Here is a 15,591-nt window from a genome sequence, read left to right as displayed (position 1 = left end):
AGAACACCATCCCAACCGTGAAGCATGGCGGTGGAAACATCATTCTTTGGGGATGCTTTTCTGCAAAGGGGACAGGACGACTGCACCGTATTGTGGGAAGGATGGATGGGGCCATGTATCGTGAGATTTTGGCCAACAACCTCCTTCCCTCAGTAAGAGCACTGAAGATGGGTCGTGGCTGGGTCTTCCAGCATGATAACGTCCCAAAACACACAGCCAGGGCAACTAAAGAGTGGCTCCGTAGGAAACATCTTAAGGTCCTGGAGTGGCCTAGCCAGTCTCCAGACCTGAATCCAATAGAAAATCTTTGGAGGGAGCTTAAAGTCCGTGTGGCCCAGCGACAGCCATGAAACCTGAAGGCTCTGGAGGAGATCTGTATGGAGGAGTGGGCCAAAATCCCTGCTGCAGTGTGTGCAAACCTTGTCAAGAACTACAGGAAACGTCTCATTTCTGTACCAAATATTAAGTTTCTTTTTCTGGTGTATCAAATACTTATTTCCCACAATAAAATGGAAATTAATTATTTAAAAATCATACAATGTATTTTTCTGGATTTTTGTTTTAGATTCCATCACTCACAGTTGAAGAGTACCTATGATAAAAATTACAGTCTTCTACATGCTTTGCAAGTGGGAAAACCTGAAAAATCAGCAGTGTATCAAATACTTGTTCTCCCCACTGTACATGGTCTGATACATTGTCTGATACACAACTTATGCACAGATATGGTTCTAAAAGAGGCATTTTCTCCTATTGCCCCTTAAATTAAATATTTTAACACTAATTCAATATTTAAAATTCAAATATATTGATATGGCGCTTTTTACAATAGGTGTTGAGTCCAAGCCAGATCCACTTCCTTCCTTCCAATGGTGGCAGTTGCAAGACAAACTTTTTGAGTAGATCAGAGCTTTGAAAAAGAGTTATCAGGTTTTTGAAAAATCTGACCTTTAGCTAACGGCACCAACACGGTCAATGTCACAAATAGTGATTCAGAAATAGTGTGTATATGTGTTTAGTTCATTCATGTAGTGGATTATGCTGCTGCTGCAGCGTACAGAACTGCGAGATTCTCTCATTGGAAAGAACATTGGAAAAGTGTGAAGCAGTGTGAGAGACTTAGTCATCCTGTAACAGAGGCACATTCTGAACCCTAGAGCTTTGGAAAAGGCTGTCTGATGTGGTTCGCTCTGTTCGCAGCAGGGAAGAAGAACGTGCAAAAGGCACCATCATGATGCTTATCATTATGTAAGAAAGGGAATTAAAGGAATATGCATTAGCACAGCACACTCTATCCACTTCCCTGGGGCTCTTACATCACGTTTTTCCCCAGTGTGTGTATATATTTTTTTTTTCTTTCCCAAATATGTCAGAAAAATGTGGTTAAAAGGGATGTCGGAAGGATTATGGATGCATATATAATACTGCAAGGGAAACTTGCGGTGGCAGCTGCTGAGCCAAGGACAAAACTAATACCACTTAATACCAAAGCAGAAGTTTTAGAGATTTAAATCTGTCGGAAAAGAGTAACACTAACCGTTAACACATAAATTTTGGCAATTTTCTGCGGATGGGGCTGTAAGATTACGTGTATAATTTGCATGTATGAATTTTCATGGAAGAGTTTGCGGTTTTATAGGTTAAGCTTACTACTGTAATGAATAATACTTGTTTTAGAGTTTTACTGCTAAGCTATATATATATATATATATATATATATATATATATATATACAAGACTCCGGAACACATATAACACGATAATACACTTCAGCTGGTGGTTCCTCAGTCACTGCACAAGGTGTTCTTTTTATTATAGCTCATTAAAAGTTGAGGCACACGTTTGGGCTTCTAAATTGGGTGCGAAGTTCCCAGAGACTTAACTGCGCCATGGAGATTAAGAAATTATCATCAAACAGTCCGTGTGCAGCAACCTGACTCAGAACGTTTTTGGTAGAGATTACACAGCTTGTCACATAAAAATTGCTTGTCTGTAATACCTCTTGATAATGACAGAACCCCACATGAAGGGATTGGGCTGTACTGCCTAACACCTCTCAAGTTTTAGGGGGTTATCCAAAGAGAGTGCAGCTATCCCAGCGCAATTACAGCATTGATTAACTCGCCTATTTCCTAACATGAAAAAGTATTGCCAAGATGAAACACACAGACGACAAACCCTGCAAAAACACAGCTGTTTATGGTTTCACTCAGGATCAGAGTTACTTTTTTAATGACAATATTTTTTACTTTATATGTACTCATATCTAACCTTTCCTGTATTCTCTTTCTCTCTTTCTGTGTTAATTCATGACATCTGTTCTAATTTCTGTACCAAAAAGAAGCTCTGATTTCTTATAATGACCTTTGTGAATTTCTCTAGAGAAATTAAAAATGTTCCTCCTGTTTTATAGACTTATTTGTCTGCTTGCGGTCTGCTTAGGGTTGTTGTCTTGCTGCATGACCCACTTATGGTTAAGACAAACATCCTGACTTTCTCCTGTAGAATATGGTGGTACAATCAAAAATTCATAGTTCATCAATAATGCCAAGCAGTCCTAGACCCAGCAGCCCAGCCCTGAACCATTAAAGTGCCGTCTTCATTGCTTAACAGTCTACTTTGCTTAACCAAGTTTAGGCCTGCTAAAATCACACCTGATTGCCATCCCACCTGATTGACACACCAGACTTTCTAACCCCTGTATATGAACTCACACCCCAAGAGGTTCACTTAGTTTTCAGAGAAAGCTATATAACGTTCGTTATATAGGTGCTGGTCATAAAATTAGAATCATGAAAACGTTGATTTATTTCAGTAATTCCATTCAAAAACGTTTATATTATATTTATTCATTACACACAGACTAATATATTTCAAGTCTTTGTTTCTTTAAATCGTGATGGTTATAACTGACAACTAATGAAAACCTCAAATTCAGTATCTCAGAAAATTTGAATATTGTGAAAAGGTTCAATATTGAAGACACCTGGTGCCACACTCTAATCAGCTAATTAACTCTAAACACCTGCAAAGGCCTTTAAATGGTCTCTCAGTCTAGTTCTGTTGGCTACACAATCATGGGGAAGACTGCTGACTTGACAGTTGTCCAAAAGACAACCATTGACACCTTGCACAAGGAGGGCAAGACACAAAAGAGGCTGGCTGTTCACAGAGCTCTGTGTTCAAGCACATTAATAGATAAATAGAGAGCGAAGGGAAGGAAAAGATGTGGTAGAAAAAAGTGTACAAGCAATAGGGATAACTGCACCCTGGAGAGGATTGTGAAACAAAACCCATTCAAAAATGTGGGGGAGATTCACAAAGAGTGGACTGCAGCTGGAGTCAGTGCTTCAAGAACCACCACGCACAGACGTACGCAAGACATGGGTTTCAGCTGTGTCAAGCCACTCTTGAACAAGTGACAGCATCAGAAGTGTCTCGCCTGGGCTAAAGACAAAAAGGACTGGACTGCTGCTGAGTGGTCCAAAGTTATGTTCTCTGATGAAAGTAAATTTTGCATTTCCTTTGGAAATCAAGGTCCCAGAGTCTGGAGGAAGAAAAGAGATGCACAGAATCCACGTTGCTTGATGTCCAGTGTAAAGTTTCCACAGTCAGTGATGGTTTGGGGTGCCATGTCATTTGCTGGTGTTAGTCCACTGTGTTTTCTGAGGTCCGAGGTCAACGCAGCTGTCTAACAGGAAGTTATAGAGCACTTCATGCTTCCTGCAGCTGACCAACTTTATGGAAATGCAGATTTCATTTTCCAACAGGACTTTGCACCTTCACACAGTGCCAAAGCTACCAGTACCTCGTTTAAGGACTATGATATCCCTGTTCTTAATTGTCCAGCAAACTCGCCTGACCTTAATTGTGAAGAGGAAGATGTGATACACCACATTGCTACAGTAATCCAGGCTAAAGGAGCCCCAACTAAGTATTGAGTGCTGTACATGCTCATACTTTTCATGTTCATACTTTTCATTTGGCTAACATTTCTAAAAATCTTTTTTTTGTATTGTTCTTAAGTAATATTCTAATTTTCTGAGATACTGAATTTGGGGTTTCATTAGTTGTCAGTTATAACCATCAAAATTAAAAGAAATAAACACTTGAAATATATCAGTCTGTGTGTAATGAATGAATATAACAAGTTTCACTTTGAAAGGAATTACTGAAATAAATCAACTTTTTCATGATATTCAAATTTTATGACCAGCACCTGTACACAACCTCACAATCTGACTGGCTGAGAAGTGTTATAATCTTGCTGATAGTTGCATGGCCTTTTCACACTAAAACGGTATCACTATTTTTATCACTATTTTTAGTATTTGGTCTGCCTGGACGACAAGGTACCGAGGGCAATAGAGCTCTTACAAAAGAATCGTATGTTATCGGAACAGATAAAAATGGCACCAAAAATGCACACTGGACCGACACCAAGTAAAGGGGAATCGCATGCAAGCCTTTTATCTACATCCAAAAAAACAGTGTGTGCAACAGATGCAGTTTGGTACACTGTGAGTCCTCTGGGAGTAAATCAGCTTGCAACAATGCTTCCACAGATATGCAGAGAAGCTGGTACTAGCCGCACATGCCCTAACCATTGCTTGCGAGCCACAGCAGTTCAAAGACTGTCTGTTTGCCTGTCTGGAGTCAAAAGAGATTATGTCTTTTACAGGTCTGAGAGCTCATTAAAGGAGTATCGTAGACCCACACAAGCTGACTGAAAGAAAAAGATGAAGTCCTCAGTGCAGGACATATCCTAGTCGTCACAGTACAGAAACCACCAGCCAGACTTTTTCATGCAAGCGCACATCCTACAGCGCAACCTTTTATTTTTTTCTAACTGCACAATAAACACAGGAAGTGTACAGATTAACATATGCAAATAATGCAGTAACCATAATAACTAAATTATAACCCCCAGTCCCCCCACCCCCAGTCTTCTTCTGATGTGCACTTTGTAATTCAAAGTTATGTTACTTGGTAGGGTTGTATAAACCATATAACCTCCTGTGCTAAGGCAGACTAGGGAATTGTTACCGTTGCATAGCAACTACTTTTCCATACTGATGCATATGCAGTATGAAATCCAGGGCTTCTTTCATTTATTTTGTTTATTTATTTAGTAAAAACTGATCTATAAAAGCAATAGAACCACTCAAGGTTGTGTGTTATCGCGAATAACATCATGGCTGTGATCTTCCACGGCACTCACCCTCGGCTCCCAACTCATGTTCTATTGCTTAATTAATTTGGCTCAGTAAATAAACATTAAAAAAATGTTTAGTTGTAGAGATTAGATCACATTTTAGATCAAATGTTTGCAGAAATACAACACAAATGTGACCCGTAGTGGCACTGTGTGTATATCAGCGCTGTCCAATGAAAAACATGTATCTCCAAAACAGTGACATTACAGCAGAAGGCAAAAATGCTTAACTTTGAATGGACATTAATGTAAAATAAGAGCTTATTCCAAGTAATAATTTATCCAGAAGTACTTAAACAGTGTACAGAGCAGCCACAGGGTTCAAACCATGGAGAAAACAATGGACATAATGGACATAAATGGGGATACATGGCTTGCACACTTACTAATAGGCTGCATACAGGGAATGAGGAGGGAATGGTAGATTTAGTAGAACAGCTCTAGTTTGTCAGGGAGATTAGATTGTTTTGTGCTATGAAGTTGAAAGGTGGGAAGGGTGAGATGCTCAAAAACAGCATCAACAAAAAAGCCTTTTGGTAAGACTTAAGCCATACTCGATTTCATCAGGTGATATTCATGGTTATTGGGACGATTCCACGATTATAAACGATTGCAGTGTTGGTTAAATAAAAATTTAATTGTTTAAAAGACTACGATAACGGATAGCATGTAAATGCTTGATGTCTTTGACAGACAGTTTTCTGGGGAGGGGGGGGGTAGTGCAACATAAATTGCGAGTCATCTGTAGGGGATTTCCATTGAGTGTGATGATGAACTGGTCGATTTAGGTGACTTGTTTAAGCTGAGGCACTGAGAAAGGTGCTGTTTGGCTGACTGCTGGTTGTGTTATTGATCAATTTAAAGTGGTTCTCAGAGAGGAATTTTCTAAACAAATGGTGTCTTGAGGAGCAGGGGTCAGTGGCAACCTTGTAAATATGTTTCTCCGGCTGGACAAAAAAACTCCAAAGTATGACAGCAGCCAACATTTCCCCCATAGACTATAATATAATAGACTATGCCTATTAAAGGGCAGAAAATGTTACTATAATAATAAGAAGAAGAATGTCATTAGTAATATTAGTTATTATTCCAGTTCCAGTCTGTCCCTCTAGAACACTGAACGGACTGCATGTTTTACTGCATGGTACTGTCAGTTAAACCACTAGCAATGCTCCCAACACTGGGAAGGTAAGGACTCGCTCGATACCACCTCTTTTGGAACTGCAGCTGTTGCGACATCGCAAGGCAGCTTACACGCTTGGAGGACAGCTCTGGGTCCCCAGCTCTATCGCACCAGCTAAAAGACGTCTGTGCTGGCCAACATTACTTTAAGAGTGATGAGGAGACAGAGCGTGCCATCTACCCCCCAGGAGGGCCAATTGTGCTCTGTCAGACTCTGGCTGCGATGGCAAAGCGGCATGGCTCGAGATTTAAACATGCGATATATCTGATGTATTAGTCATATCATTCACCCCTACTCTGTGAGCGTTTTCACTGGAACACTGTAAGTGCAGTCGTGGGTGTGCAGACAGTGGAGTCAGGCATAAAGCATTCGGCCTTGTGATGCACCTGTGCTAACAGTCAGGCAGTCTGACCCTGTATACTGATTCTTGCTTGTCATCTCTTTTTTTCTGGCCAGTCTCTACACACTAGATCTTTCAGGTCAAAATGACATGAGCACTTTTGCATTTTTTAGGGCATGGACAATGATTAATTATCTAAAGCAGTTAGAAAGAACTGAATAGACGGCAACAGAAGAAGAGAAGGGGAACAAAGGATTGCTCGCAAAAAAGAAGAGGATCACAGGGGAACGTTGAATGCTTTAGTGTGTTAAGGAGATTAGATCATTTAGCTAAACAGTTTGAGGGTGTTTTTGCTGTGGGTTTGCAAGGTGGGAAGTGTAAAATCTTATTAAGAGGCAGAGGTGCTCATAAACCACATCAACAAAAGGGTTTTTTATGTCTTTTGGTAAAACATAAGCCACACTGAATGGAACTACTGAGCTGAGGGTAGTAGTGTGTCAGAGAAAGTGCATGCCACAGCATTTGCATCACCATAGGGGCAATAGGCGCTGAAGAGTAACAACATGAGTCATTGTTCCTCTGTACAGAAAACATCACCAGATTCAAGTTCTGGATTACGAGTTTTCTCCGAACGCAGCATATGCGTGACTCTCTGCCAGCTCAGCCATGGAATGCTGCAGTTGTATTCTTAAAGTCCCTGTCCTGAGGGCTTCTCAGTTTATTTTCTCACTTTATTTGCGGAGACACTGGGACAATCTATTTTAAGATTCAGGGACGTTAGCAGAATTTGCAGTGGCAGAGTGAAATGGCAGACTTAATTAGCTCTGTGTCTGTAAACCCAGCATAATCCAGGATGGATCTTTTAATACGACAAGGTGCCCAATAGTTTGGTAAAAATGTGTTCAGTGGTAGACAGGAAGGTCTGAGTGTTGTGTTTGAGTATTTTTATGATAGTAAAAGTTCACTTTAATGCAGCTTATGACACAAAACAAAAAAAATACACTATATAAAAGCTCCATTTTCAAGGGGCTTTTGAGAAGGTTATTTAAAAAGGTTTTTTTTAAGTGAAGTCAGTGGCTCTGTCTGTACCATAAGGATAAATTAGTTACCGAATGTTTTTGCTCCCAACTTTTTGTTATCAGGGCTCTTAAAAGGCACAGAACATAACCCCTAAATACAACTGATAAAAACATGGCATTACTAATAGTTCAATTTGCAGTGGTCCTTTTACTGTGAACGCTGTAATTACCGTTCACATAAAGATACGAAGAGGACTTAGCATAACACAGGGCCTGGCTCCGCTTTGTCTTGGCCTGGATTCAGAATGTTCTGCTTAGAGCTGTTTGTCGAGAGGTAGTGAGTGGTCATCAGTACAGTTCTGCAGATTGGCATCCTCATGCAGATTGAACTGCAGTGTGTAATCATGAAATGTTGACTAAAATATTGAATTTAATGAAAGTAAAGCAGACCTGCATTTAATAATAAAAAAATTAAGATACTCTAAAATACATGAATAAATGAAAAAATATATACAGTCATACAGTCTTATGCAAACGTGTGGGTGCTGAATTTTGTTTCATTCAGAAGTAGAAACATCCATTACATGTCCTCTCCCTTAAAAACTACCAGACTACCTCAGCTGACTACAAAACTGGAGCAATCAGAATGGAAAGCACTGCGAGAGAAAAAGCCAAGCGCCTTAAAGCTCGTATCTTCTAGCCAACCGCCACAAAACCTACAATTTCTTATACCAGCTAACCACACATTATGCTATGCTATGCTACATGGCTCCTTTGAGCTGCCCCAGTGCTGTAACCACCCAATTAATATGAGCATTTATTTTTTCACATCATTTTTTCCACAAGCTCACAAAAAAGAATTTAGCCAGAAGCTTGCTGGCTATCAGTCAGGGTACAATTTGCTAAGGGACATTTAACCAATTATTAGGTGTGCTGTATAAATAATATGGTGACACTTTATTTGGCGTGATTCTTTTTAGATGGAGTAAATAACTAAAAAGACTCTAAGTGACACCTTAACAACATCTCAGAGATGTAGCAGCATCTGACTGTTCAGTAGCTTATCAACAGACCATTACTGAAGACGTCTAGGTTTTAGGAGTTAGGTCCTCAATCCCCCACCCCCAAATGTTTTGTTTCTTCTATTAGAGATGCATGTTATATACTCAGTCTGCCCCAGAAAAAGAACAGTTCAAAGGAATAATTAAAAGACCAATATTTACATTAATATCCATGATGAGCTCATGTAAACGCCCCACGGCAACTGTTTACGTGTCATACATATTATCTGAACACGAGCCATCGGTGGCTAGTTGTGTTTGATGACATAATAAAGGGGCTTTTTTTGCTGTCACATTTTTTGTCCGTCAAGCTCTACCTGAATCAGCTCACTGAGCAATCGTCCTCAGGCTGATTTCCTTGTGCCGGGTGAGAACCTGAGTCTGTGATCAAAACAGACGCTTACTTAGAGGCCTGTGCATGATCTGATGATCTAACCAACCCTTTCCTTTATTTTCCATGTCATTTCACCCAGCTCTGAGAAAAGGCCGCTTTTGGATCACACCTGACCCTTACCACAATGACGATAATATCCAGATCGGCCGGGAAGTAAAGATCTCCTGCCAGGTGGAGGCCACGCCGGCCGAGGAGCTGATGTTCAGCTGGCTGAAAAACGGCCGTCCGCTGCGCAGCTCTGAGCGCATGGTCATTACCCAGACCGACCCTGATGTTGCCTTGGGAACCACCAACTTGGACATCATTGACCTCAAGTTCACTGATTTTGGCACCTACACCTGTGTGGCATCACTAAGGAATGGAGGCATACCTGAGATAAGCATAGATGTTAACATCTCATCCACTACCGGTAAGTAGCAATGGAGAAGTGTATAGCCTGCTGCTAATAAAAGTTGTTGTAGTAGGGATGTACAACAGTGTTGCATTGATTGATTATATTACATAAACAGTTCAGAGAAAATTCCCATTTCTGCATGTTTCCAAAATCTGTGTAAAGCATAGTCTCCAAAAGATTGCTTCTTTGGTTTTATTCTGGAGCTGTACATCCCTACTAACAGTGTTGCATTGATTGATTATATTACATAAACAGTTCAGAGAAAAGTCCCATTTCTGCATGTTTCCAAAATCTGTGTAAAGCATAGTCTCCAAAAGATTGCTTCTTTGGTTTTATTCTGGAGCTGCGAGACTAATGTAGCTATCAAGTAAGCTATCCTCACAAATAGTGAAAATGGATAGGGTGCACTGAAATCAGCCAAGATCAAGATTTTAAAGACAAATTATAAAAATAAAAAACAGTAATCAGTATATATCCCTAAAAATAAAGTGAAGTTCAATCTATAGGCTTTAAAATGTATGATAACAGGGCTCCAAACTAAACAGAAACATAATCATCCTATTTCGGAACAATAATATTAATGTGGAATCTCTGTTTAGATTGATGAAATTATTATTCAATAATAATAATTAATTCAAGGCAAGCATTTTAGTTTACATCAGTCACATAAAAAAGCCCTGGAATTCTGGTGGATCTGAGGTATACATACAAAAGGAATGGAATTACTTGTTTTTGTTTTTTTTTAGAAATGTTAGGTTAGGATTGTAGCAAGAACAGATATTAATTTTTAAAACATTAGTTCTGCTCAGAGACATCTGATTCATTTTTTAGTTAGCTTCTGAGCCCTAAAAGCCCTGAGAACTACTAGATCTATTATTTGCACAAAACTAAAGATACCAATACACCAGATTTGCCTTGGCTGACGTTGTTTATATATAGTAGATATATATTTATATATGTATTTAGAAGTAAGGGAAAAATATAGTGGACTAGGTGTGGATTTGGAAGGTACTGGGTATTAAATTTCACTGTGTCTGTTATTGTAACTGCTTTAATCAGAAATTAATCAGAACTAACCAAGCGATCTTGCTCTTGAAGTAAATTGCCCATCAGCATCTTGTTCTCCCTTTAGATGCATTAAGACAGACTGTTTGGGGGCAGAGAGCACACTCAATCTTGCAACAGGGATGACTCACTCCAAATTCCTATGCAGCACTGCAACAATTTAATCCACATATTTGGACAAATCAAATAACTTCTTGAGAGCTTTGAGTTCTGTCTTCTGTTCCATCAACTCTTTAGTAGATCAGGACGGTGGCAATTCAGTCAACTAGGCAGATTCCCTGTAACATGGGTTTATTAATACTAAATTGTTATTAATTTGCAATCAACCGTGCTTCACTCTGAAAATGAGAAATAATTGCAGTGTATCTGGAAGCTAATGGCTTGTGAAATATTGCAAAGTTTGCCAATATATATTTCTGGGCAGATGAAGGCTATGATTATGAGATTCATTAGAGGTTTTATTTTGTCCATGTACTTTTCCCTCATAACTTAGTGTTTGAGAAGAGTTTTGGCAGGACGGCCCTGATGCCTGACTGTATGAACTGATCACATTTGATTGCACATAAAACTAGTATAAAGCTAGTATAAAACGGTTTCCAGCAGAATTCTTGCTATATTATATATAATGCTATATTTAATGTAATTACTGTAATATTTACTTCTAGTAATTTACTGATGAAAATATTTTATTTATGAATGTTACTGGGGTTTTGCTGCTACAGCTAGTGTATTTGATTGACCTATAGATGCTCACAAGATCACAAGAAGTACAATTTGTAGACCGAAATATGATCATCCTATTTGCAAACTCTGTTCCAGATTGTTCCAGATTTTTTTGTTCCATGCTGGTTGTAATATCCTGGCTGTTGATTGATAGCAGCCTACTCAATTGAATGAAGAGAATGACTCTTCAAATCTATATTATTTTAACTACATTTTTAAGATAATGAAATTCAAAGTCATGAAAATCAGTACTAACGTTAAGATTGCCGCCTTGCCTAGTGTTTCCTGTGCATATATTTAAATTTTGTTTATAATTAAAATAGGAATGTCCAATTGAATCCGAGTCACTTAATGCTAAGTATCAGCTGATACTGATCTGTTATTGGTGTCTGTATAAATAATACTGCTATAATAATAACATATTATTATATAATAATAATAATCATAATCATACACAGTTTAGATAAGATGAGCTGCTAATTAATACTGAAGTAAAATTACTTTTTTATTAAGATATTCAGGACTGCTTGATTTAGTTTAATATAGACTATACTTACATTTGATAGTCTTTAATATTTTATAATCCATTCTGACTCAGCTTCCAGCTCCTTTAAAACACTGCAGTCAAGTCACTTCATCTGTGTGTGTGTAGTGGCACACACTTTGGACTGATATCTGTTGTTGTTTTAGTACTTAGTGTTTGAGATGAGTATTGGCAGGACGGTCATGACTGCTTGACGCATTTGATTGCACATAAAACACAGCTAGTATAAAACAGTTACCAGCAGAATTCTATGCTATATTTACTGCAATATTACTAGCAGTAATATTTACTGCTAGTAATTTATTGATGCAAATATTTTTCTATTTATGGATTTTAGTGGAGTTTTTTTTGCTGCTACAGCAAGTGTATTCGACTTACAGATGCACACTAGATCCTTCTCACAAAAGGCCCCTTGCAGTCAGAATACATTCTGCTGATGCCTCTGCTTATCTTCTGTGCCTCTCTTTTTCATTTCTCTTTCATATCTCAACCTCCCACTTTCTCACTCCTGTCCATCTCCCCTTTCGCACTCTGCCCTCCTACCCTCCTCTCACTCATGAACTTTATCGGGTCTGGAAAAACACCCTGCCTCCCACCCCTTTGCCTCATTCAGCTTCTGCTCTGATAGCATAATAGTGATAGCATAATATCCTTTTGCTTGTCTAGTGAAGTAAAGTTGTGACTGCTGGTTTGCGCCAATAAAACATCCAGGCATGGCATTAGTCTTGCAACTTAGCTTTGGAGTTTAGGGTAAAATATTATGTGGAGGCTTAAACAGTTCATGTGCTGATGCTCTCAATTTAAAAGCAGTCTAAAAGCTCTTGCTTAATGGAGGAGGACTTTGCAGCAAGCCAGGGGCTATTTTTGGAGGAGCAGGTGTTCCTCAGGCATTGTTTGAAGCTGTAGGGGGGATTTTTGGTCGCCCTATTTTAAAGTGTGTGTAATGTGAAGGTAGTAATCTGTGGGACCCTTGTATATCTACATGTCTAGGAAACGTCTTTTATTATTCTGTGTACAGCATTTTCGATGTACACTGTGACTGGAAGTTGAATTGGCAGTGGCGGATTTAGATATGCCAGAGTGGCCTCTTGCCACATCATAGGCAGATTCTCAATCTGTCTTCTTGTCTGTACATGTGTTCTTGAGACATCAGTCTCAGCCTAAGTAAAGTTCCATTTAAAAGTTTGTAAATGGGGGGAGGGTGTCAGTAAGAGCCCCACCTTACCCTAATGCCTGCCCTCCTGTCTGCAATTTTACTGTGTGTTTACCTTACCTGCCTAAGCAGCCTAATGCCAAAGAGTAAGCCATGGGTGAAAATCCCTAAAAGAGTAAGAAACATTTTGATAATTCAAGACTCAAAGGGGACCCCATGTTTGTCTGAAATGTACCAAATAGTGTCACTATTCTAGTTACTATTCTTAGTATAATAATAAAATAATAAATAAACTTATGATAGAAAATAGTCAGAAAAAGATAAATTACCTATCATCATACACAAGAAATACTACTGTATGGATTGTTGCTTTAAGGATGTATGAATGTTTATTGTATGAATGTTTATAGACTGCTCTGCTTTCTTCCCATTTTCACGTAGTACCCCCCAGCCTGACAGTCCCCCGAGGGAAGTCCCCTTTGGTGACGCAGGAGGGGGACACCGTGGAGCTTCAGTGCCTGGTGTCAGGCAAACCCAAGCCCATCATCCTTTGGTCCCATGCAGACAAAGAGGTGCCCATGCCGGACGGCAGCATGCAGACAGAGAGCTACGACGGCATCCTGCGCATCGTCAATGTCTCGCGTGAGATGACCGGTACCTACCGCTGCCAGACCAGTCAGTATAATGGCTTTAACGTCAAGCCCCGAGAGGCCATCGTGGAGCTTATCGTGCAGTGTGAGTACCCATAGACCTCCACACCTCTGGAGGGACTTCACTTCATGCTAAACTTAATTAAGACTTTCTGCTTAGAACATTTAGTGCGTACAGTTTCTGTTTAACAGAACCAACCCGTCATTTGGCTTTAGGAAATGGATTGGGGATGGGGAAAAAAGTCAGAAGCGTTCAGGAGCATCGTTTGTTATAATTACAGACAACCTTGGCGCGTGACGCTCGCTGGCGATCTTTCTCCAGTTCTGCTCATCATTAAGACTTGCGAATTCAATTAGCACAGGTGCAGAGGTTAATGCAATGTAATGAATTCCATAGCGTAGTTACGTGGTAAGAATGAGTTGCTTAAGAGTGCTTTAATTCAGTAGCCATTCAGATGTGTCCGTGACAGGTGCTGGTGTTAATGACTAGTTCTGGATGCACCCATGGGAAAGGGAGAGGTGGGTTGCTGATCACACAATAATCTATAGTGCATAACAGACACTCTCGTTTTTGAACAACTTGTATTAATGAGAAGGGCCTGTGGTTGCACGTAATCTCTTAATTGCGGTGATGGGGGAAATCATATGGGGTGAAGAATCCAAGGTTATCCTGTTAAAGACTCCTAAGTGGTGTTGATCAGATCGGCTCGTTACCGCAGTGTTGCTGCTCAGTGAGATCAGCAGTTCATTTCCAAGGTTTCACCAGCAATGTAGTGGTTCGTGCCTTCTTGCGTGCATAGTGTTGTCAGGCCAAGACATGATATACAGTTACACAGTGCAAGTCATGTAAGCATCAGTTTAATTAGGTGAATTTGAAAGCAGGCACCACATGGTGTTTATATGAAATGTAATAGTTCAAAAGGCTTTTGGCTTAAAGTCACAATCGGCATGTTCTGTGGCAAATTCAGAGCATTTTCACTTGGGTCAAAGGTAGTGTGGAGTAGCCATGACATGAATAGGCTGTTGGCCAAAAATGATACAAGATGATACAAGATGATACTAAATGCAAAAGCAACATTTTCTACCCGTCACAGTAAAAGCATTTTTTTTTACTGGAAACACAGTTTTAAACAATGGGTAACCCATTAATTTAGAATTATTGAATCAGTTAAACTAATTGAGCAGCTCATTAGCATTTTTTCTTATTGTGAAAAAGGACACATGACTTCCTCTGTAAATAATATAAGGTTACAATCCAGATGTAACATCACAACAGCAATTTGTGGTTACATACTGACTTTTGTATTTAGTAGTATCTAAGCTTAGAGGTATCTTTTGGATCCTAGACTATGCAACCTAGGTAAGGATAAAGTAAACAGTGAAGCACCTTTGTAAGTCGCTCTGGAGAACATCTGCTAAATGCCTTAAATGTAAATGTAAACAATTTCAGAAATGTTCTAGAAAGGGGGTCAGAACTGGTTAAATGTAATATATGATATTTTATTAGAGCATCTGGATTGTTAGATGTGCTGATACAGACCTTCAGAAGCAAAACACTTTTGGAATGAGCTGGTTTTCTCACAAACCAAACACCCCAGCATTTTGTAAATGAGGTCATATGTACGCACATTCACAAAATGTCTGTGACTGCATTCAGGATGTTCAGTGTATGTCACTTCATGAGTTAAAGCGAAGGGCAAAGTGCAGTAGGAAACTTTCCACAACGTTTAAAGGGTTTGTGGGGTTTTATGGGTTAAATATGTACTTCCCATCAGTAATAATACATTTACTCCAACAAAAGCAGAATTAACTCTTTTTTTACACCCTTAATTTCAGAAGAAGTTATGAAT

At 39.3% G+C, this 15,591-nt stretch overlaps 1 protein-coding gene across 2 annotated transcripts in view; it reads left to right on the top strand.

Moving 5' to 3' along the window:
- mdga2a (MAM domain containing glycosylphosphatidylinositol anchor 2a) overlaps positions 1-15,591 on the top strand; it is a 194,436-nt gene that overhangs the window by 97,708 nt on the left and 81,137 nt on the right. For both annotated transcript variants that reach the window (XM_072689830.1, XM_072689829.1), the window contains exons 7-8: positions 9,292-9,621; positions 13,533-13,826. In XM_072689830.1, coding sequence (XP_072545931.1) covers positions 9,292-9,621; positions 13,533-13,826 — 624 coding nt within the window. The remainder of the gene's footprint in view (positions 1-9,291; positions 9,622-13,532; positions 13,827-15,591) is intronic.

Source organism: Salminus brasiliensis, chromosome 10, assembly GCF_030463535.1.
Source record: "Salminus brasiliensis chromosome 10, fSalBra1.hap2, whole genome shotgun sequence".
Classification (NCBI taxonomy): Eukaryota; Metazoa; Chordata; class Actinopteri; order Characiformes; family Bryconidae; genus Salminus; species Salminus brasiliensis.
The sequence above is the reverse complement of the archived record's forward strand: the minus strand, read 5'-3'. Positions and strand labels throughout refer to the sequence as shown.